This window comes from Mastigoproctus giganteus, chromosome 6 (genome assembly GCF_048544385.1).
Source record: "Mastigoproctus giganteus isolate SK-2022 chromosome 6, ASM4854438v1, whole genome shotgun sequence".
Classification (NCBI taxonomy): domain Eukaryota; kingdom Metazoa; phylum Arthropoda; class Arachnida; order Uropygi; family Thelyphonidae; genus Mastigoproctus; species Mastigoproctus giganteus.
The window spans coordinates 135,589,915-135,614,304 of NC_143580.1; the positions used below are offsets into that span (position 1 = coordinate 135,589,915).

General features: G+C 37.4%; 1 protein-coding gene across 1 annotated transcript in view; it reads left to right on the forward strand.

The window, feature by feature from the left end:
* Positions 1 to 24,390, forward strand: part of LOC150084597 (uncharacterized) — a 324,615-nt gene that overhangs the window by 146,927 nt on the left and 153,298 nt on the right. Inside the window, exon 8 of the mRNA XM_090376299.1 lies at positions 8,549 to 8,645. Coding sequence (XP_090232425.1) covers positions 8,549 to 8,645 — 97 coding nt within the window. The remainder of the gene's footprint in view (positions 1 to 8,548; positions 8,646 to 24,390) is intronic.

Here is a 24,390-nt window from a genome sequence, read left to right on the forward strand (position 1 = left end):
GCTAAGAAAACCAGCAAGGATTTCTTTACTTATATAAACTCTAAAAGGAAGGGGATGAATCTGATTGGTCCACTTGACATCGATGGTTCGACTGTTGATGATCCTGCTCAGATAGCAAACGAACTGAATGAGTATTTTGCATATACATTCACACGTGAGGAATTATTAAGGTTTGAAAATGGCAGAAGGTTATCAAATTGTAGCAGGATACTTAATGATTTTGTAATAACTGAGAGCAAAGTGGAAGAGAAACTGTTGAAGTTAAACGTAAGAAAAGCACCTGGGGTGGATGGGATCTATCCAGTTATATTAAAGGAGGCGGCAAAGCAACTAAGCAAACCCTTAGCCATAATTATGAGAGCGTCCTTGGACTCAGGGGAGGTTCCCAAGGACTGGAGATGTGCAAATGTATCCCCAATTCACAAAGGGGGATCGAAGGGTGACACGAGTAATTACAGACCAGTTAGTTTAACTTCTGTTCCGGGTAAAATAATGGAGTCACTGGTTAAAGATGCATTGCAGGATCATCTAGACAAGACCGCAGCAATAATTCAGACACAGCATGGGTTTGTTAAAGGAAAGTCTTGTCTGACAAATTTGATAGGATATTATGATGTGGTTACAAAGGAACTGGATGCAAAAAATAATTTTGATATCATAAAAATTTGGATTTCAGGAAAGCTTTTGACACTGTTGCGCATGGAAGACTATTGTACAAATTGGAGCAGAATGGTATTAAGGGTAAGTTGCTACAATGGATAAAAGGATGGTTAAGTGGGAGAAGACAGAGGGTGGTAATCAGTGGGTGCTGCTCTTCGTGGACTTATGTTATTAGTGGAGTCCCACAGGGTTCGGTGTTAGGTCCACTGTTGTTTTGTATATTTATCAATGATATTGATGAAGGTATATCAGGCTTAATGTCGAAGTTTGCAGATGATACAAAAGTTGGCAGCGTTGTTAATGACAGTAATGGCAGGGTGCTACTGCAACAGGATCTAGATAATTTGGGCAGATGGGCTAAGAAGTGGCAACTGAAGTTTAACCTTGACAAATGCAAAGTACTGCATATAGGTAGAAGTAACCCCAGAGAAACGTACCAACTGTGTGGTACTACACTTAAGGTGGTAGAAAATGAAAAAGACCTGGGAGTAATTGTGCAGTCAGATATGAAGTTTTCTGAGCAATGCAGACAGGCTGCCAGGGCAGGTCATGGGGTTTTGTCAATGATATATAGGAATTTTGCTAGCAGGGAAAAGGAGGTGATTATCCCTCTGTATAAGGCAATGGATGTAGATTTACTTGAGCGTACAGAGAAGGGCAACATGATTGGTGAGGGGAATGAAGGGATCCTCTTACCAAGAGAGGCTTAAGTTCTGCAAATTGCAGCGGCTGGAGACTAGGCACCTGCGCGGTGATCTGATTGAGGTATATAAGGCCTTGAATGGGTTGAGCACGCTGAATTCTGATGGGATCCTTCCACTTGTTCAGATTACGAACCTAAGGGGGCATAAATTCAAATTAAGAAAAGACAGATGTAGAATAGATGCGCGGAAATTTTTCTTTAGCCAGCGGGTGGTTAATTGCTGGAACAAACTTCCATCTGTCGTTGTGGAAGTTGATAGGTTGAATAAATTTAAGGAGGAACTGGACAGGCATTTGGAGGCAATGGTGTGATTTTTTTTTTTTTTTTTTTTTTGGCTGATGCTGCATAAGCTCATACACTTGCTTTCTTGCATCACATGCCACTACTACTACTACTATTTTCTTGTCATTATTGTGATATTTAATACTAGTTCTTAATTATAATTCAGAATAAGTGTGATTTTTTAATGTAAGTTAGACATTTTCGTACATGATGCTATTTCAAGAATTGAGAAAATGACTTCATTGGCTTTTAAATATCTATGAAAATTTTAATGCAGGCAATGATATCAAATAGTGATTGTTATATGAATTCTCATATGCATTATGACTAGTTTCGTATTAATCATTGCTTGAGTTGCATACTTCATTTCCTCCTACCATGTTTTAAGATGCAGTGGCACAATATGGCCTTAGCAGCCCTTGTACCGTTAAACATCATACCAACAACAGCATCTAAGTTGCAGTTATAATTTTAACTTTAATTTAATTTTGTTGGGCAAGCAAAGTCAGGTTACAAGAAATCTTTGGCAAAGGATGCAAAGAAGAATAGCAAACACTTCTTTCTCTAGAAGGAGGGGGATGAATCAGATTGGTCCACTTGATATTGATGGTTTGACTGTTAATGATCTTGCTCAGGTAGCTGACAAACTGAATGAAGATTTTGCACCTACATTCACATGTGAGGAATTCTATAAGGAAGTGGAGGCCACGTGTTTATCAAACTTTAGCAGGTAGCTAAATGATTTTGTAATAACTGAGAGAAAAATGGAGAAATTCTTGAAGTTAAACATAAGAAAGGCACCTGGGATGGATGGTGTCTATCCAGTTATATTAAAGAAGGCAACAAAGGAAGTAAGTAAACCCTTAGCCATAATTATGAGAGCATTCTTGGATGCTCACATAATTATGGCTAAGGTGGATAAAGTGGTGGATATATGCTGCTATGTGGATAAAGGGCTGGTTGGGAGAAGACAGAGCAGTAATCACTGGACACTGCTCTACTTGGACTAATGTTATTATTGCAATACCCTAGGGTTCGGTGTTGGGCCCATTGTTGTTTTCTGTATTTATCAATGATATTGACGAAGGTATATCAGGCTTAATGTCCAAGTTTGCATATGATACAAAGGTTAGCATGGTTGGTAAGAATGGTATGCTGCTGCAATAGGATCTAGAAAAGTTGGGCTGGTAGGTAGCAACTGAAGCTTGATGTTCAAACTTCAGTTGCTAGTTTCAATTGCAAGTACTGCATATGGGTAGCAGTAACCCCAGAGTAATGTACCAACTGTGCTGTACTAAACTCAGGATAGTGGAGAATGAAAAAGACCTGAGCGTATTTGTCAGAGCATCTTATGGAATCTTGTTAATGATATACAGTAGGGGTGCCAAACTTAATTTATGATGCGATCTACTTTTTTCTTCAAAATGTACCACGATCTACCATCTCAAGAATTTCATTACACATGATTAAAAAAGTTAATCAACACACATTGAAAAATGTTGTTTATAAATTTTAAAATCGAATGCAATTCAGAATTCTTATTTTAAATTCATACGTATTTAAATTTTTAATTTATGTCAAGTTTGTGTCTTAATGTCATCCGCTAAGCTTTCAATATACTGTGATAAGGCCAACTGTAAAGAATCTTCTGTATGCAAGTCTGTAAGAGTAGAGCAACTCTTCGTCTTTGTTTGTTTCAAATATGAAAAGGCTGATTCACACAGATATGTGGAACCAAAACAGGAATTTAAAAGTTCACTGCATTTTTTTTTTACATTTGTTTACTTTTCTCGGCAAGCATATTTCCAAAAGTCTTTTTCTGATGACCTGGCTTTTAGGAAGATATCGTTTCGCAATGTAATAATTTCATTTTCAAAGCAATATTTTCTCCGTGTGAGAAATTGCCGTGATTTTTCTGCAATTTGTTTCGTATCTAAGTCAACATTAAATGGTTAAGAAATATATTGAACAATGTTGTCAATTGTTTTAAAATCACTGAATCTGGTTTCAAAATCATCCACAAATTTCTCAATTTCGGAAATATATTTCTCATTATTAAATTCAAAAACAGGATTTTTTGCAAATGATATTACATATTTGCAAAATGATCGATTTTTTTTATCCTTTGAGACCCTTAGCCATTGCCAAAAATTGATATTTATATGCAGAAATACTACTCATCGTGTCACCCACATTTTTATTTTTTCCTTGTAATTCCAAATTCAGATCACTTAATTTATTGGCAAAATCTGCCAAAAAAGCCAGATTATACAACCACTCCGTATCTTGTAGCTGCTGATAATCATCTCCCCTTTGATCAACAAATTTTTTAATTTCATTCAGCAAATTTCGAAATCTCTGTAGAAACTTACTCTGACTCAGCCACCTCACATCTGTGTGTAATATCAGATCTGGTTCATTTTCATCGAGGTGCATTTTGAACAGTCCCATTTGAAGAGATTGTCCTCTGATGGAATTCACGATTTTGAAAGCTATGTCCATAACATTTTCGGTATTTAATCTTTTGCTGGCTAAAACTTGTTGGTGGATGATACAGTGGTAACTCAAAAAATCTGGGAGTTCATCATCCTTTTGGCACAATGTGATGAATCTCTTAAGATGCCCGTCATTGCTTTAGCTCCATCTGTTGTTATTAATATGAGCTTAAATAGTGGTAATTTAATTTTTTAAATAAAATTTTTGAATGCATTAAATATATCAAGACCAAGTTCTTTCTTTTAACGAAACCATACCCAACGGTTCTTCTCTAGTGGCAGAATCATCGAAAAACATACCAACAAAAATGAACAATTGAGCTGTATCACTGACATCTGTAGATTCATCCAGTTGTAAAGAAAAGGACACAATTAGCAATATGAGCACTCATTGTTAACTCACATTTTCACTCATTTTTTCGATGCATCATATCACAGTATTTCGAGATAATTGCAGATCTTGAGGAGCACTTTTAATTTCATTTCTGTTCTTAAAATTTTAACAAAGAGAATCTGTTATTTATAAAAATGCATCTTTGATGAATTGACCATCAGAAAATGGTTTGCATTTTTTTTGAAAGAAGATGACTTGCTTTAAATGATGCTACCGTTACTACTTTAGATTGTAAATTAGGTGTCACAAAGAAATTTTCTTGTGCAAATAATCTGGATTTAAGTATTTTTAATTTATTTTTTCTAAAGTCACTATTAGGCAAAAAGTCCGATTGGTATTTACCATGGAGTGTGCTGAAGTACCTTTCTGAATTTCCTTTTTTGGGTATAGGTTTATAAGGTTTATAAACATACCTTATTATGTTTATGTTAATATTTATTTTTCAAATTAGTTTGATTGATACTGGTGAAGAGACTGTGGAAGTCAGAAGTTTGTATGTGTGATATATTGCCTTTATGTAAGGCATCTAATACAGGTAAATTGTTAGTAATAATCCTACTGTCAGATAGATATTTATTATAGATTTGAGTAACTGTTCCAGGGCTTTCCTGGTTTATGTGCATAGCTGTTTCTACATGAAGTAATAAATCTGAAGCCAATAGGATTCTTATGATATTTGGCCATAAATATATGTAGGGAAATTTATAATTATTAATATTAAGCTTTAATTTTTTGTCGAAGGCTATTAATTTCTTTGTTATTGTATTGCTGTTATTGGTTATAGGCAGTGGTGGGATACAGCCGGTTCGCACGAACCTGTTCCTAGAATTTCCCGAGTTCGGCATTTTGCACTGAACAGCATGCAAGCTACACTACTTTTGGTCTTTGTTTAGTTTTTCTTTTTTACCTTGAAAAAGAGGCATAAGATGATAGAGAACCAGTTTTTAAAATTTTTGATTCCCACCACTGGTTATAGGCCTGTATTTTTCACTTGAATTAAGTTCTGTATTTAAGGTTTGGAAGTAAAAGGATTTTCATATGAAAGCATAGTTGTTGGAAGCTTTGTCATCTGGTGTAATAATAAACTGGTTTTGCAGTTCTGGTAATTGCTGTTTAATGTTGGAGAATTTGCAGTTAATACCAGTTGTGGCTGGAGATCTATGAGATTAAAGCCTTATACAGGGTGTCATAAAAGTCACTATCTATTTGGCTAAATAAGATGAATTTCATAAAAATGTGCAAAGGACATGATTATATTCATATTTTTCTATAAAATATAGGTATTTACATTGTTCTACAACTTTTCATAATTTATTAATTATTTTTTCTTTCCATTTGCATACCATTCGTGATGAATGCGTAAGAACGTGTTTATGTAGTAACATGTAGGATAAGAGGAATGACATGTAATGAAATTAAGAAGTTTGCAAGAAAGTTCCACAAAATGGATCCTCTAGACAAAGCAATTTGTGACCTCCTTGTGAAGTTTAAACAAGTTGAATCTGTGCAGGAAGACCCCATGCAAGCATTGAATCTGTGCGCAATGGTCTTTGAGAGGATCAACAATTATTGGCTTGGGATGCATCATGTAGATTGAACATTCCAAAACAACACTTCACAGAATCTTACATTCTAACTTGCATAAAAAGCCTTACCACATTCACATTTTTCACAACTTGCACGAGGATGTCTATCCACAAAGAACAACGTGTGTCAATCTTTGCGTTCAAATTGAAAATGAGAATCTAATGGAACATTTGTTCAGTGAAGATGAGTTTAGATCTTCCACACCTATGGCAAGGTTAATCGACATAACTGTCACATCTGGTCAGAGGAAAAACCAACCAACCAAAGTCATTGAATGGGAAAGGGACTTGCCAAAAGTGAATGTGTGGATTGGTATGGCTAAATCAAAAGTGTACGGGCCCTTTTCCTTTGCAGAGGCTACAGTTACAGGAACCATTTACCTTGACATGCTCAAAAATTCCTTGAACTCCAACTTCAACAGGATGGTTTTTTTGGAACTGTAGTCTTTCAGCAGGATGGGGCACCATGCCATTATGCAAAAATTGTTCAAGACTACCTCATAAAATGTTTTCCCAATCAGTGGATTGGGCATGGAGGACCCCGGCCGTGGGTGGCACGGTCTCCTGATTTAACACCAGTCGATTTCTGTCAGGGGCTTCATTAAGTCAAATGTTTACAAAAGAAGAATTAAGGATATACCAGATCTTAGAAATTGTATTTTGGAGGCAATTTCAAAAATAACCCCTGAAATGCTTGTAAATGCATTTCACAATGCAGCTGACCTGTTTGAGATTTGTAGAGACACGATGGTGCACATATAGAATGTAATAATTAAAGTTTTGAGCTATGTACATATGTAATGATTTTTTTGGTTCATTTTCTGTATTATATACATAAATATACATAATACAAAAAAATATAATATTGCCATTAAAACATTTTTTGAAATTCGCTTATTTAGCCTAATAGATAGTGACTTTTGGGACACCTTGTATTTATGGATATTTTGTTTGTGGAAGGAGGTCATTATATGAGTTAATGCATTGGTTTATCTTAATGTGGCCCATGGCAGCATTATGGAATTTCAGTATGATGGTAGATTGCTCCTTATTTATATTCTTGTTCAAAAATTTTAGCTTAAATTTACAAATATCGTTTAACACTTGTTTTTTTTTTTTTTATTTCAAAATTATAGAATTTATACACTGAAAGGTCACAATTCATGGGATACCTGGTTCCTGGGCAATATGACGCTGTAACCAGGGCCAGATTTACATATAAGCTACAGCTTAGGGCCTCACATTACAAGGAGCCTTGATCCATCTTAAAAATCCCGTTTAATCTTTTCAGAGGTGAACTGTAACAGGAAGGGCCTAATATATATTATAGCTTATTGCTAACACCATGACACAGGACTCTATGCCTCAACTGGGTGAAAGAATGTCGTCACTGGACCTCTGATGATTGGAGATGGTTTCCTGGTCCGATGAGTCCCGTTTCCAGTTATTTCAAGCAGACGGGAGGGTGAGTATCTGGCGGAAACTGCACAAAGCTATGCACCCATCACGTCAACAAAGAACTGTTCGGGCAGGTAATGGTCTGGGGCATGTTCAACTGGCACAGGTTGGGACCTCTGGTATGTCTAGATGCATCTCTGAACGGTCCAGGTTACATGACCATCCTTGCAGACCATCTGCATCCCTTCATGGTCATCATGCACCCACAGGGCAATGGACTCTTAGAGCCGTGGTGACTAGAACATGGTTCGAAGAGCACTTCGGAGATTTTACCACCACGGAATGGCCTCCCTGTTCACTAGACATGAACCCTGTGGAGCATCTTTGAGATGCTGTGGAAAGGTCCATTCGAGCTTTGGATCCTCCATCCAGGAATGCATCGGAATTATGGACAGCGGTACAGCAAGCATGGATGGAAATACCTGTGGAGTGCTTTCGCTAACTAGTGGACTCAGTGCCTCGCCATGTGACTGTCGTTATCCGAGCAAAAGGTGGGCCTACCCGTTACTAGGTAGGTATCACATGATTTCTGTCCACTCAGTGTATAGTACATTTAGTAACTATGTTTAGTACTGAACAGCAGGTGATATATCTGCTGTACCTCTGTATAACTGCTGTCCCATTCTGCTATGGTCTGAGCAAAGTTACCTAATTTGTGATTATAGAATTTCTTCCTATTCTTAGGTTTGTGCTTCTTATTTGGCCTGGGTTTGCTAACTATTTGAAATTTATCAGCATGTTAAAGCCGTTGCTAAACTTTTATCTTAATAATTGCAAAGTGTGACTGTTCTAATGGGAGGTCGAAAGAAAATCTTGTTTCCCACTGTGTTAATGAGTTGCAACATATAAGTAATGGGAGTATATTCTTATAGTATTACTTCATATGGTGATTCATTATTTTAATCAGACTTTGCTATTTTATTATGATATTTCACTTTATTCAGAAATATTTTCTTATCTTTATTATCAGTGTTCGTGAAATATCACAGAAACAAAAAAATAGAATGAGATACCATGGAATAAATTCGGATTTGGAAGAGCTTACTATGGATGGATTTCAACAACGTGTGAGTTCATTCAGTTTACATTGAAATTAATAGATATTTTAAATAATTCCCATTATTAAAAAGTTTAAAATGATTGACATTTTATTAAAAATTCTTTAGTTTGTCAGTTCTGAATCCAGTATTACACTGTACAATGTTCTATATTCACTGTTAGTTGAAGGTGGATTTTTATGTTAGCCATGATAAACCATGTTTAGCCTTTGCTTAGTTTAAAAATTTTTTTACTATAAAAATATCAGCAAGCACTCTTATGTGCTGTTTTGATGCTAGAATAAGCTTCCACATTTAAAGACAGTTTGTTTCTAAAGAGAATAGTCAGTCATCTTACATTTATATAGTGCAAAACTTACTTCTATATACATTGAAGAAACACGTTAATATTTATACAGGTTGTTCTAGTTAAAAGGCATTAGAAGGTCATCTATCTTGTGTGATTTTAGATTTAGGCTGTTACTCATGCAGTCCTTTTTTTTTGTCATACTTGGGCTGAATTTGAATATGGTATTAAAAAAGACTACATATCAATTTAAATTTTAAGATTTTTAAATTAAAATTTTGCTTAATCATTTAATCTCATTGCTCTTCTCTGTACTCGTTCTAGCAGCTCTACTTACTTCCTAAAATGAGGCCTTCAGACCTCTATACAGTACTCAAGTCGTGGACTGACCATTGTCTTATACAAAGGGATAATCACCTCCTTATACCTGCTAGCAGAGTTCCTGTATATCTTTGACAAGACCCCATGAACTGCTCTGGCAGCCTGTCTGCAGTACTCAGAAAACTTCATATCTGACTGCACAATTATCCTCAGGTCTCTTTCATTCTCCACTGCCCTGAGTGTAGTGCCACTACCATATGCAGTACTTTGCATTTGTCAATGTTATACTTCAGTTGCCACCTTTCAGCCCATCTGCCAAACTTTTCTAGATCCTGTTGCAGCAGCATACCATCATTACAGTCATTAACAACCCTGCCAACCTTTTTATCATCTGCAAACTTAGATTTTAAGCCTGAAATACCTACGTCAATATCATTGATAAATATAGAAAACAACACTGGCCCCAATGCTGAATTCTTGGGGCCTCCACAACATTAGTCCTCAAAGAGCAGTGGAGTGGCCATTGATTACCACTCTTTGTCTTCTCCCATTCAACCTGCCAAATAACCATATCATCAACTTGCTCTTAATGTCATACTACTCCAATTGTACAGTAGTCTTCCATGTGCAACAGTATCAGAAGCTTTCCTAAATCCAAGTATATGATATCGACATTATTTTTTGCATTCAGTTCCTTTGTGACCACAATGTAGTAACCAATCAGATTGGTCAGGCAAGATTTCTCCTGAACAAACCCATGCTGTGACAACTATAACTGCAGTCTTGTCTAGATGATCCTGCATTGCTTTCTTTAACCATTGACTCCATTATTTTCCTCAGAACAGAAGTTAAACTAACATGTCTGTAATTACTCATATCACCCTTTATTCCCCCTTTGTGGATTCGGGATATATTTGCATACATCCAGTCCTTGGGCACCTCCATTGAAACAAAGGATGCTCTCATTATTAAGGATTTGCTTACTTCCTTTGCTGCCTCCCTTAATATCAGTATCATGGATAGATCATTATCATGCCCCAGACTAGAGTAGCAAAGCAACGAGCACAAAATAGCAGGAGTGCTGTGACTCTGGGGAGAACCAAGGGGAACGATTTTCCAATGCATCACAGCCTAAAAAATGTGCAACCTGTGAAATTTTTGAAGAACTCTCTGGAACAGGACATGATCTAGCCACTCAGTGTTCTGATGTGTGCGTATGAGAGTTTGAAGAGTTGGGTAGATGCCCTCGAAGGTATTAAAATGAGGGACCCATCAAGCTCTCAGCTGGTCAACTCAACACCAGAGCTCACTCTTGTGCATTAGGCAACACAGCGGCAATCTCCAATGCAGAATGAGCTGGTCTCACAGGAGTTAGTTATTATCGGTGACTATTGTCAGGGACACTCCATAGCTGAGTGATCAGGAGCGGAGTGCAGTAGCATACGCTCTTTGAGTAGACAGGGGTTCAAGCTCCTGACTGCTAAATATGGTCAATCTGCCAACCTGCACTGGACCAGCATGACAGATTATTGTCCATTTCCCTCAACATGAATTGTTGTGGAGGCTTCCATCCTGCAGTGGATTGATAATTGCTGCAGTTTACCTTTTTTTTAGTTTATTGTCAGGGAGACTGGTAATATATTGTGTAAAGAGGATAGGTGGAATAGGATCAGGGTATGTCTTCCAGGAGCAAAAGTTGATGATGTTGTAGAACAGATGTCATCTTTTAAGAGTACTAAGGGTGACGTTATTGTATACGTAGCACTAATGACATTAAGAGTAGGAGAGCTGCAAGTTTACGTAACAAGTACAGGTCAATGCTGAAAAAAGTCATGAGTTAAGAGTTAAATTTGAAAGTGTCTACAATTCTAGCTAGACTTGATAGGAGGGAGTATATGATGAGAGCCTTGTCAATCAATTCAGCCCTGGAGGGATTGTGCAAGGTTCATGGGGTAGAATTTTTCTCAGTGTGGTCTGTGCTAGTTAACAGGAGAGACTGCTTCTACAGGGATGTGATACACCTAAATTCTGCCCAGATCTGATAGGAGGGAGTATATTATGAGAACCTTGTTGATCAATTCCGCCCTGGAGAGATTGCGCAAGGCTCAAGGGGTAGAATTTTTCTCAGCCTGGTCTGTGCTAGTTAACAGGAGAGACTGCTTCTACAGGGATGGGATATACCTACATAGAAGGAGTGCAGAGTGTTTGCTGACGCTGTCGAGGCAGTGTTAGGTGAGGCAGAAAACTGCTCGCTTTGGAAGAATTCACAGACTAATAGGTTAATAGTAGCCGCAGGCAGAGGTGAAAGTGACTCTTGCACTGCTTCTGTTAGAATGAGCAGTGGCTTGGGGATTCAGGGATTGGTGGGAGTCATCATGAAACAAATAAATACATGGGCTGTGTTAGGGTAACTAAGAATAAAAATAGGTGCTTGTATACTTGCATGTACGCCAATGCTAGAAGTGTAGTAAATAAATTTGATGAATTTGAAGTGCTGGTGAAGACATCAAAGGCAGATATCGTTGGGATATCAGTGACGTAGTGTCACATAGATATAAACTATGCGGAATTGGAATTTGCGGAGTACAGTGTGTACAGAAAGGATAGACAGGATAGGAAGGGAGGTGGGTGGGGTTATGGTGTTAATTAAGAAAAACATAAAATCTAAGGAAGTGTATCCAGTTGACATAGATGGATAGTGCAATGTTGCGTCAGTTTGGTGCGACATAAGCACTGGGAAAGCGAAATCGAAGATAGGAGTGTGTTATAGGCGTAATGACTCTAACGAGTACAACGAACAATTGTACAGAGAATTAGAATGGGCCAGTAAATCAGATTGTGTTATAATGGAGGATTTTAACTTCCCAGATATTGACTGGAACTTGGTTTGGTCACTTGCACGCTAGCAAGACTTTTGTGGATTTATTGAATGATTGTTTCCTGCAGCAGCAGCATGCTTGAGAGGGAACTGGAGAAGGTAATAATCTGGTTATCAGCAGTGATTATTTGTGTATAAAGAATTTGCAGATAAAGGAACCACTAAGTGGCAGTGATCACAATTTACTGATGGGAGATTTAATTAAAGATATAATTACCATTAGAGGTAAAAGGAAGGGTTTTTGCTTCCGTAAATGTGACTACAGTCGTTTAAGACAGTTTTTAAATTCTTTATAGTAGGACCAACTGATGATGTCACCAACAGCAAATTCTAAGTAGGAAGCATTCAAGGAACTAATCATGGAATCTACTAGGCTTTTCATACCGATTAAGAAATATTGTTCAAAATTTAGGCCTAAATTGATGTCAAATGAACTAATGAGACTTGTGACACAGAAGCCTCTGGCAGTTATAAGCTAGTCTGTAATCAAGTCACAAAGGAGGTTAGGCAAGCAAAGGCAGATTACGAGAAATCTTTGGCAAAGGATGCTAAGAAAAACAACAAGGACTTCTTTACTTATATAAACTCTAGTGGGAAGGGGATGAATCAGATTAGTCCACTTGATATCAATGGTTCGACTGTTGATGATCCTGCTCAGATAGTTGACAATCTGAATGCATATTTTACATCAACATTCACACATGAGGAGTTATTAGGAGAGGAAAATGCAGAAGTTTATCAAACTGTAACAGGGTGCATAATGATTTTGTAATAACTGAGAGCAAAGTGCAGGAGAAATTGTTGACATTAAACATGAAAAAGCCACCTGGCATGGATGGGATCTGTTCCAGTTATATTAAACAAGATGACAAAGGAAGTAAGCAAACCCTTAGCTATAATTATGAGAGCAACTTTGGAGTCAGGGGAAGTCCCCACTGACTGGAAATGTGCAAATGTGTCCTCAATTCACAAAGGGGATCAAAGGGTGACACGGGTAATTACAGACCCGTTAGTCTGACTTCTGTTCCGGGGAAAATAATGGAGTCACTTGTTAAAGATACATTACAGGATCACCTAGACAAGACTGCAGTAATAATTCAGACACAGCATGGATTTGTTAAGGGAAAGTCTTGTCCGACAAATTTGATTGGATACTATGATGTGGTTACAAAGGAACTGGATGCAAAAAATAATTTTTATATCATATACTTGGATTTCAGAAAATCTTTTGACATTGTTGCGTATGGAAGACTACTGTTCAAATTGGAGCAGTGTGGTATTAAGGGTAAGTTGCTACGATGCATAAAAGGGTGGTTGAGTGGGAGAAAACAGAGAGTGGTAATCAATGGATGCTGCTCTTCGTGGACTAATGTTATTAGTGGAGTACCCCAGGGTTCGGTGTTGGGCCCACTGTTGTTTTGTATATTTATCAGTGATATTGATGAAGGCATATCAGGCTTAATATCGAAGTTTGCAGATGATACAGGATCTAGAAACTTTGGGCAGATGTGCTGAAAAGTGGCAACTGAAGTTTAACATTGACAAATGCCAAGTACTGCATATGGGTAGAATTAACCCCAGAGAAACGTACCAACTGTGTGGTACTACACTTGGGGGGGGGTAGAAAATGAAAAAGATTTGGGGGTAATTGTGCAGTCAGATATGAAGTTTTCTGAGCAATGCAGTTGGGCTGCTAGAGCAGGTCATGGGGTATTGTCAATGATATACAGGAATTTTGCTAGTAGGGGAAAGTAGGTAATTATCCGTTTATATAAGGCAATTGTCAGGCCACGTCTTGAGTACTGCTTACAGGTCTGGAGGCCTCATTTTAGGAAGGATGTAGAGTTGCTTGAGCATGTACAGAGAAGGGCAACAAGATTAGTGAGGGGAATGAAGGTGTCCTCTTACCAAGAAAAGCTTAAGTTCTGCAAATTGCAGCTTCTGGAGACTAGGCACCTGCAAGGTGCCTAGTCTCCAGATTGAGGTGTATAAGGCCCTGAATGGGTTGAGCATTCTCAATTCTGATGGGATTCTTACTCTTGCTCAGATTATGAACCGGAGAGGGCATAAATTCAAATTGAGGAAATCCTGTTGTAGAATAGATGTGCGGAAGTTTCCCTTTAGCCAGCGGGAGGTTAATTGCTGGAACAAACTTCTATCTGTCGTTGTGGAAGTTGATAGATTAAATAAATTCAAGGAGGAACTGGACAAACCTTTAGAGGGAATGGATGTATGAAATTGTTTTTTTTTTTTTTTTTTTTTTCCCTGATGCTACATAAGCTCATGCACTTGATTTCTTGCATCACATGCTGCTATTACTATTAGATCCCGACCACCTCCCAAATGACTTTATGTTTATTATTATAATTATTACAAAATTATTTAGCTCCCTGTTAGTTTGATCAACTTCTGGTCTTCACTTGCCTACAGAATTCCTCATTTGTGAATGTAGATGGAAAATACTCATTCAGTTTGTAAGCTACCTGAGCAGGATCATCACCAGTCGAACTGTCGATATGAAGCGGACCAATATGATTCATCCACTTCCTTCTTTACGTAAGTAAAGAAGTCTTTGCTGTTTTTCTTTGCATCCTTTGTTCTATGTTACAGATTATGTGATAAAGCTAAGTTATTAAAACACGTTTGTAGTGGTTTAAATTTTAGGTTAAAATTCTCTTCTGATACTGATTATTTCAAATCAATAAATGAAGTTCCACTTAGTTGCTCCTAAAAAAATGTGTAGTTCTCTTAGCCTTGTCTGTGGACTTGCATGTGATGAGTGGAGCTCCACATTGCTTGATATTGAACCCTTTCCATTTTTTAGGTTCATTAGCATAATGCACCTTTTCTGTCTGTTTGTCCACCTAGCCATCCAGATGCAACAACTCATCAGCCAGTGGACAGATTTTCATTAAATTTTATATTTGGGCCTTATAGAAAAATCTGACCTGCTATTCAAAATTTTAACAAAATCAGAGCAATAAAAATGTGACAATTATTGCTTCTTTTTCCATCCATCTGCATGCAATAACTCGACTCCCAGTGGATGGATTTTTATTATATTTTGTATTTTACTCTTTTAGAATGATTTATCGAGCATTTCCAAATTTCATTAAAATCAGACCAATAGAAGTCTACAGTAATGTCAGAAGTGTTATCAACAAAATGGGTGATTTCAAACTGCTGGTTAGGGCAACTAATGCTGACATAATAGATCTAATGGACACCTGATTTCAACCAGAAATTGAAGAATGATGAGTTTCACTGTGGTGTGTGCAATGTATTTATGAAAGATAGAAGGGGAGGTGGGATGATGCTTTTTATCAAAAGTGACCTCAGTGTGAAAAGAGCCTTTGTTGAGAAGTTGCACTTTCCAGCATAGAATCTGTGTGGTGTGAGTTGTTTGGAAGCAAAGTTATAACAGGTGGGCAGGAGCAGCAGTGCATAGCACACGCTTCTTGATTAGACCGGGGTTCGAGCCCGTGACCATCAAATACAGAGGATGCGGAAAGTTCAGGGAATGACCACTGCATATCTCCGGAGCAATATGTCCTTAGTTGCTAATGCTCCTAAAAACCAAATAACAAACAAACAAGCAAACTTATAATGAGAAGGAGAGTAATGTACAGACTGGAAGCTTTTGAAGAGTATGATGAATCTCTCATGCAGATCGAATGGGTGAGCAAGCATGAATGTCTTATTATGGGTGAGTTCAATTTCCCCCTAATTGTCGGAATAAGTGGGAGGGAAATGCACCTCAGGGAACAGTTTTTAAATAAACTAGATGATTATTATTTTTACCAGCATGTTAGAGAAAATACTAGGGATAAGAATATTCTAGACCTCATTGTTACTCATGATTCAGACGACATCATAGGGTTTACAGTGTAGACACCATTGACATGTAGCGATCACACAGTTGTTAGTTGGAAGATGGTGAAAGGTGTTGTTTCAGTAGTTAAAGGCACATGTGATCATCTCATTGTTTTAGTGATGGTCAGGTCACATCGGGAATACTGTAATAAAGGTTTGCACACTTCATTTCAGGAAAGACATCTCTTGGAAACAGTGAAAAAATGAGCAACACGATTAGCTGTGGTAGAAGAATACTCTTCCCCTGGAAGATTGGAGGTCTTTAAATTGCATTCTCTGGAAATTGGGTATCTGTACCTAATTGAAGTGAATAACACTTTAATAGGGGTGTAAGCATACTGAATGCTGTTGGTGTCTTTACCCTTTATCAGCTTAAACACTCAAGGTGAAGAGTGGTTACAGATTAGGTGTGCAGAAATTTGCATTCAGTCAAGGGGTAGTCAGTTGTTGGAATAATCTTCCATCTAGTATTGTGAGTAAATTTAAGGAAGGTTTGGACAAATTATTGGGAGGGATGGGAAAATGAAGTACAGGCATACCTCGGTTAACGTTACCTCTGATAACGAAGCTTCGATATAACGAAGTCCGCAATTTCAAGCCCCATTTAACATAAAAAAAAATATTCCAGTTTAATCACCTGAAATCTAAACAAACTGAAGAAATTACGAAAACCTTTTGGGCTTCTCGTGGTTGGTTCGAGAAATTTAAAAAAACGGGCCAGGATTCATAGTGTAAAATTAACAGGAGAAGCTGCAAATAAGTTTCCAGAAAACTAAAGGAAATAATTGAATGTGAAAATTTTCCACCAAATTTGGTGTTCAGTGTTGACGAAAGCGGTTTGTTCTGGAAATGGCTACCAACAAAAAGCTTCATTTCTATTGAAGAAAAATCAGCTGCTGGGTTCAAAGCAGCCAAAGACCGTTTAACGTTACTCTTTGGATCAAATGCCTCTGGCGATTATAAATTAAAATTGTTATTAGTTTACCATTCAGAAAATCCGAGGGCGTTAAAAGGTAACATAAAAATTAATTTACCTGTAATATGGAGAGCAAATAGAAAAGCATGGGTTACCAAGGAGTTATTTACTGATTGGTTTGTTAACCGTTTTTGTCCTGAAGTAAAACGGTATTGTCAAAAAAACAACTTTGAAGAAAAAGCTCTTTTGTTGTTAGACAATGCTCCGGGACATCCTACTGATCTTAACACGTTGGACACATGTTAAGGTCCTGTCAAAGTTGTGTTTCTTCCAGCAAACACAACTTCCCTGATTCAACCATTGGATCAGGGAGTAATAGCATCATTTAAAGCTTATTATCTGCGTCGAACATTAAGCAATTTAACTGAACTAGAGGATAAAGAGGAAATGACAGTTAAAACTTTTTGGAAAAACTACACCATTAAAAACGCAATTGAAAACATTGATAGTTCTTGGAAAGAAGTCACTAAGAAATGCTTAAATGGAGTTTAGCACAAAATATGGCCAGAAGTTGTACTAGAAGAAGAAAATAACATCCAAGAAATTAGAAATGAAGTTATCCAGATGGCTCAATCAATAGGTTTCAAAAATGTCGATGAAGAGGATGTTAGAAATTTATTGAATGCAGAAGATGATGGTTTTCCAGTGGAAGATTTAGAAAACCTTGTTAGCAACGAAGACAAAGATAATGAAGACGAAGTTAAAGAAGTTCCTGCCGAAAAAGTGTTAACAACCAAAGATTTAAAAAGGTGCTTAAATGACATTGAAAACGTTTTAAATTTTTTTAGTGAAAATGATCCTGATTTAGGAAGAAGTGTTATTGTTAAGCGATCAGTGTTAAATGCAATAACTCCGTATAGGCAATTGTTAAATGAAAGAGAAAAAAGCATAAGTAATCAAATTTAGACTCATATTTTAAAATGTGATTTCACTTTGTATGTAAGTTGACTGTTTATTTAATAAAACTTTTCTTTGTTCGAAAAAAAACTTTTCATTTTCTTTACGTGGGAACGTATCCCTATTCTGGCCATAGTATTTTTACCTCTGAAAACGAAGTTTCGCTTAACGAAGTAATTTCGTGGAACGCATCCTATTCGTTATTCGAGGTATGCCTGTATTTCTTTCTTGGCTGTTGCTGTTTTGCTTTCTTGCATCATATTTCTAATACTAATATGTAATGGTGTTTTGCTGTGTATTTTAGATTCACTGGCATTGTGTCCACTCCTCACAGTTTGTGATTGATTATGATACGAACAGCTGAATACATTAAAACATAGAAAAACTATGGATAATCAAAATTGTCAAAATCATGAGTTGCCTTTATCAACTTCCATACCAGTCTTTTATTATGTGTCATGCATTGAAAATTGCTTATGATTCTGCTCTGTGATCTTTTTTATAATTAATAATATTAGTGGTAAATGAGTCAAGACACTAAATAAATATATTGCATATACATGCAAGCATAAAGAAGTTTTTCAGGTTGGTATCTCCAGAAGTACACTGTTATAACTGGTAGCTAAATGATTTTGCTATAACTGAGAAGAAAGTGGACAAGAAATTATTGAGGCTAAAAGTAAGGCACCTGGGTGCCGAGGGAATCTATCCAGTTATATTAAAAGAAGCAACAAAAGAGGTAAGCAAATCCTTCACCATAATCATGAGAGCATTATTGGATTCAGCAAATGTCTCTTCTATTCACAAAGAGGGATCGAATGGAGATACAAGAGCAATTATAGACCTGTAAGCTTGACTTCTGTTCTGGGGAAAACACTAGAATCAATGGTTAACGAAGTTTTGCAAAATCGTCTTTTCAGAAAATCACAGCATGGGTTTGTTAATGGAGGGGGGGGGTGGATCCTATATGATTAATTGCTCTCATGATAACAAAGGAATTAGATGGATGTAAACTGCAGTTTTGCTGTTTACATCCATCCAGCGTTAATTTCATTAAAGCTTTTGACACTGTTCCACATGAAAGACTGCTGTACAAATTGAAATAGTTTGGCCTTAGAGGAAATTTCCATGGATTAAGGGATGGTTGACTGGCAGAAGACAGAGGGTGGTTACGAATGGATATTGATGTTGTTAGTGGAGTCCTTCAGGGTTTAGTGCTGTGCCCCTTACTGTTTACAGTATTTACTAATGATATTGATCAAGGCATATCATGCTTATCGTCTAAGTTAGCAGATGATACAAAAGTTGGCAATGTGGTTAATGACAAGAATCATAGCATACTCCTGCAGCAAGACCTAGAAAAATTAGGCATGATGGGCTGAGAAATGGCATTTGAGGTTCAACAGTAGTAAATGCAGGGTACTACATATTGGGAGCAGTAATTCCAGAATAATATACTAATTAGGTGGACCCACATTTAAGGCGATGGAGAACGAAAGAGACTTAGGAATAATTGTACAGTTTGATGAGAAATTCTCTGAATAAATTTAAGCTGTGAATAAATATAATCACATCCTGTGATTGGGCCAGCAGAAAAATATATTTAACTGTGGGGACTCCCTGGATTAGTGGTTAATTATTTTTGTATTTTTCTAATATTGAGTTTAGCATTAGTAGTAGCAAATGATGCAAGAAAACAAGCTTATATGGCATAAGCAAAAAAAAAAAAAAATTTCACATGTTACTTGTCCATCCCCTCTGATAGTTTGTCTAGTTCTTCTTTGAATTTATTCAAACTACCCACTTCCATAACAATCAACTGAAGTTTTTTCATTGTTCTAACAATCAGCTATCCAATGGCTGAAGGTAAACTGCTGATCTATTCTACAGCATCCGTCCTCAATTTGAATCTATGCCCCCTCATGTGTGTAGTCTGAGCAAGAGGAAAAATGCCATTAGCATTGAGCTTGCTCATTTGGATCACCTCACAAGTGCTTAGGCTCTAGACACTGCAATTTGCAGAACTGAAGTCTTTTTCATATGAGTACTTTTTTGTGTCATTGACTAATCTTGTTGCTCATGTCTGCACCTATTCCAAAAGATCCATATCCTTCCTAGAACGAGCCTTGTATAATCTGTATGCAATACTCAAGATGGGGCCTAACCATTGTCTTATATAATGTTATAATCACCTCCTTGTCCCTGGTGGCAAAATTCCTGTATATTATTGACAAAAACCTCATGCATTATCCTGCCAACCTGCGTACACTGCCCAGAGAACTTCATATCTGAATGCACAATTATCCCAGGCTCTTAATCTGGAATTGCTACTCATATGCTATACCCTGTATTTGTCAATGTGAAACTTCAATTGCCATTTTTCAGCCTAACTACCTAATTTTTTTAGATCTTCTTGCAGTAGAGCTAAATTTTTTTTGATATTTTTATTTCTAAAACCTCTGTATCATCAGTAAACTTAAACATTAAGCCTAGTATACCTTCATCAATATCATTAATAAATATAGGAAACAACAGTGAACCTTTGTGGAATAAAGTTATTAGTGGAGTCCCTGGGAAACTCAGTGAATAATTTCAGTCTAAGAAGAGCCCTCCATTATTAACCACCCTTGTCTTCACCCACCCAACCATCCCTTTATCCATAGAAGTAACTGCACTTAATAACCTTCAGTGGTAAATACATCAATTTTCAAGTGAAATGCAGGTGGTAATATACAGAAAAATGGAGTGCGAGACTGTAAATCAGAATGTCTTATAATGGGGAATTTTAATTTTCCAGATGTTAACTGTAATTTGTGGGTTGGTCACTCACACTGGCAAGTCTTTTGTCGATTTCTTGGATGACTGTTTCCTACAGCAGCATTTTAGACAAGCAAAAAGAGGAACAATACTCTTGATTTGGTAATCAGCAGTGATCCAAATGCATTAAGAATCTGCAGGTAAAAGACACACTGGTGTTAGCAATCAGTGTGCTAATGTGGAATGTAATTAAAGGCGACTACTCTGAAGGGTAAAGGAAAAGGCTTTTTACTTTCATAAGGGTGAATGCTGAGGTCTCAGACAGCTTTGAAGTTCTATACAGTGGGACCAACTAATGACGTTACCATCAGCAAATTCTAAATAGGAAGCATTCAAATTCTAAATGGGAAATAAAGAAGCTACTAGGCTTTTGATTACTTCCCATTCAGAAGAAATACTGTTGAAAGCTTAGACCTAAATGGATGTCAGATGAACTATTGAGACACTTGGCAGAGAAGAAAAGTGCATGGGATGCATATAAATTATCAGGTGATACAGAAACCTATGGTAGATATAAATTAGTCCGTAATCAAGTCACAAAGGAGATTAGGTAATCCAAGGCAAATTATGATAAGTCTCTGGCAAAGAGTGCCAAGAAAAGCACCAAAGACATCTATGTTTATATTAACAGTAGAAGGAAGGGGTTGAATCACCTTGGGCCACTCGATGACAATGGGTTAACTGTTAATAGCCCTCTTCAGGTTGCTTGACAAATTGAATAGATATTTTGCATCTACATTTACATATGAGAATTCTTTACGGGAAGGGATGTCAGAAGTTTATAAAACTCCAGTGTGGAGCTAAATGACTTTGTGATAACGGAAAGGAAAGTGGAAGAGAAATTGTTGAAGCTAAACATAAAAAGTCACCTGGATTGGATGGATCTATCCAATGATGTTAAGAGAGGCAGCAAAGGAGACAAGCAAGCCTTTAGCCATAATTATGACAGCACCCTTGGATTCAGGGATAGTTGCTATGGACTGAAGATGTGCGAATGTATCACCAATTCATAAAGGTGACACAAGTAATTACAGACCAGTTAGCTTAACGTCTGTTCCACGTAAAATAATGGAATCACTGGTTAAAGAAGTAATGCAGGACCAACTGGACAGGAATGCAATTATACTGCGGTCACATCATGGATTTTTTAAGGGTCAGTCTTGTCTAACCAATCTGATAGGTAACTGTGATGCAGAGAACTGGATGCAAAAAATAATATTTATGTCATATACTTGGATTTCAGGAAGACTTTTGATACTGTTGCACATTAAAGACTGCTGTATATACTGGACAATGTAGCATTAAGGGCAAGTTATGGCTCTTTGTGGACTAATATTATTGGTGGAGTTCCCCAGGGTTTAATTCTGGGCCAGTTGTTATTTTCAGTATTTATTAATGATATTCATGAAGATATATGAGGCTTAATATCAAGTTTTCAGTGGTTGGCAGGATGGTTAATGATGGTAATCAGAGTGAGCTACTGCAAGAAGACAGGAAATTAGGTCGATGGGCTGAGAAATGGCAGTTGAGGTTTAACATTGACAAATGCAAGGTACTCCATATGTGTAGGACGCCTCCGTAGCCAGGTGGGAAGGAGCAGCAGTGCGTAGCACACGCTTCTTGATTAGACTGGGGTTCGAGCCCGTCACCACCAAATACGGAGGATGCGGAAAGGTCAAGGGAATGACCACTGCATATTCCCGGAGCAATATGGCCTTAGTTGCTAATGCTCCTAAAAAAAAACCAAATAACAAAAATAGCGTATGTGTAGCATATGTAGTACTTTGATAATTTACCAACAAGATAACAGTTGATGAGCTTATCAACTGTGTGGAGCTACACTCAGGGTGGTAGAAAATGAAAAAACCCTGGGGATAATTGTGCAGCCTGATATGAAATTTTCCTGAGCATTACAGACTTGCTGCTAGAATAGCTCATGGGGTTTTGTCATTGATGTACAGAAACTTGCTATTATGCATAAGGAGGTGTTATCCCTTTGTACAAGGCCAAGGTTAAGCTGCATCTAGAATATTGTATGCAGGCAGGTCTGGAGGCCTTGCTTTAGGCAGGATGTGAATCTGCTGGAATGGGTGTAGAGAAGGGCAGCTAGATTGGTGAGTGGAACAAAAGGCTCCTCTTACCTAGAAAGACTTCAGTTCTACAAATTGCCGTGTCTGGAGACTAGGCACCTGTGGGGTGATTTGATTGAGTTGTCTAAGGCCTTGAATGGTTTGAGTAAGCTGAATGTGAATGACATTGTTCCTCTTGCTGCGACTCACGCATGAGAGCGCATAAATTTAAGTTAAGGAAGAATGGTTGCAGGATAGGTATGCAAGGTTTGCCTTCCGCTGGCAAGTGGTTCATTGATTTTTTCTTCCCTAAATTTAGAAGACATCAATTTTCAAGTGAAATGCAGGAAGTAATATGCAAAGAAGGCTGCTCATAAGAAATATAAAAATAATTGTGATAAACGACGGGCACACAGTGTGATGTTTGTAGTTGTTTTTGTATTTTATGCTCTTCAGAATTTTTATTAGTGAATGTCATAAGAACCTTGGTAAAAAGGACGCGATTTTTTGCCTTTCCACCACTGATATTACTCCAAACTGACACAGCATTACACTGGCCACCTCCATCGACTTGGTACCCTACCTTAGATTCTGTTTGCTTCTGAACTAAGAGCATTCCCTCACCGACTGCTCTGTACTGTCTGTCTTTGCTCCATAGAAATTTTACTGGTCTAAGTAAAATTGCTGCTTCTTGCAGTTCCATACTAATGGCATTTAATCTTGAATTGTGTGCAGTTTCCTGTACTGCATTGGTAGATTTGTAGCTCCTCCTACTGTAGCTTAGACGTTCTGTTTATCAATCGTCTGTGACAAGATTGCTGCAAAAGTTAGGCCTGTGTGGTGTTCCTTGTGCGGTGCCCTGGTGGCTCTTTGTGCTGTTGGCCTGATTCTTTGATGTGCTATTCAAGACTTAGCTGACCAATGTAGTCAGACAGCATACTTTTGCTGAAATCACATTCCACTGGTGTGTTGAGGGTAGTCTGTGCTATGATTCCCGTGAAGCTTTATATGAATCTGGTGATGGAGACTTGCAGAGGAAGTAGTGATGGCATCTACAATTCTAAATAGGTCCTGAGATTGATTGCTATATTTATTTATTTTTTTTTTTTATGTACTGAGTTTTCATCTTAATGGACTGAAAGGTTTTCAATGACAAGCAACATGTTTTTTTTTTTTTTTTTTGGGGTACATCATAAAGATTTCATCATCTGTTATGGTCACTCATTTCTGTTATGGTGGTCTTCATATTAGAACTTAAGGTCTGAGGTTAATTGTTGTTCTGAATCTGTTTTGTCAATGTCATATCTGGACAATATTGATTTTGAATGGATTCCTGAATTAGAGGGAATTGAGTATACTCTCAGACTTGAGAAACCTATCTGTAATTTAACCATTTTCTGGTCCAAATAAATCCATTCTTGATTTTGAGCTTCTGAAGTTTTTTTTTTCTTCTTCTCTTTGATCCTGTTGCTGTGTGGAACATAAGGTAGGATTTGCTTATCAGTGGGATTGGTATGACAATAGTTGATGGCCTGCCTCTCTGAGGTAAGGATAGAAACCAGTGTGTGGTATACCTTGCTGGATACTGAGCTAAGAGGCCAGTCACTGAACATAAGCAACATATTCACAAGCAATTA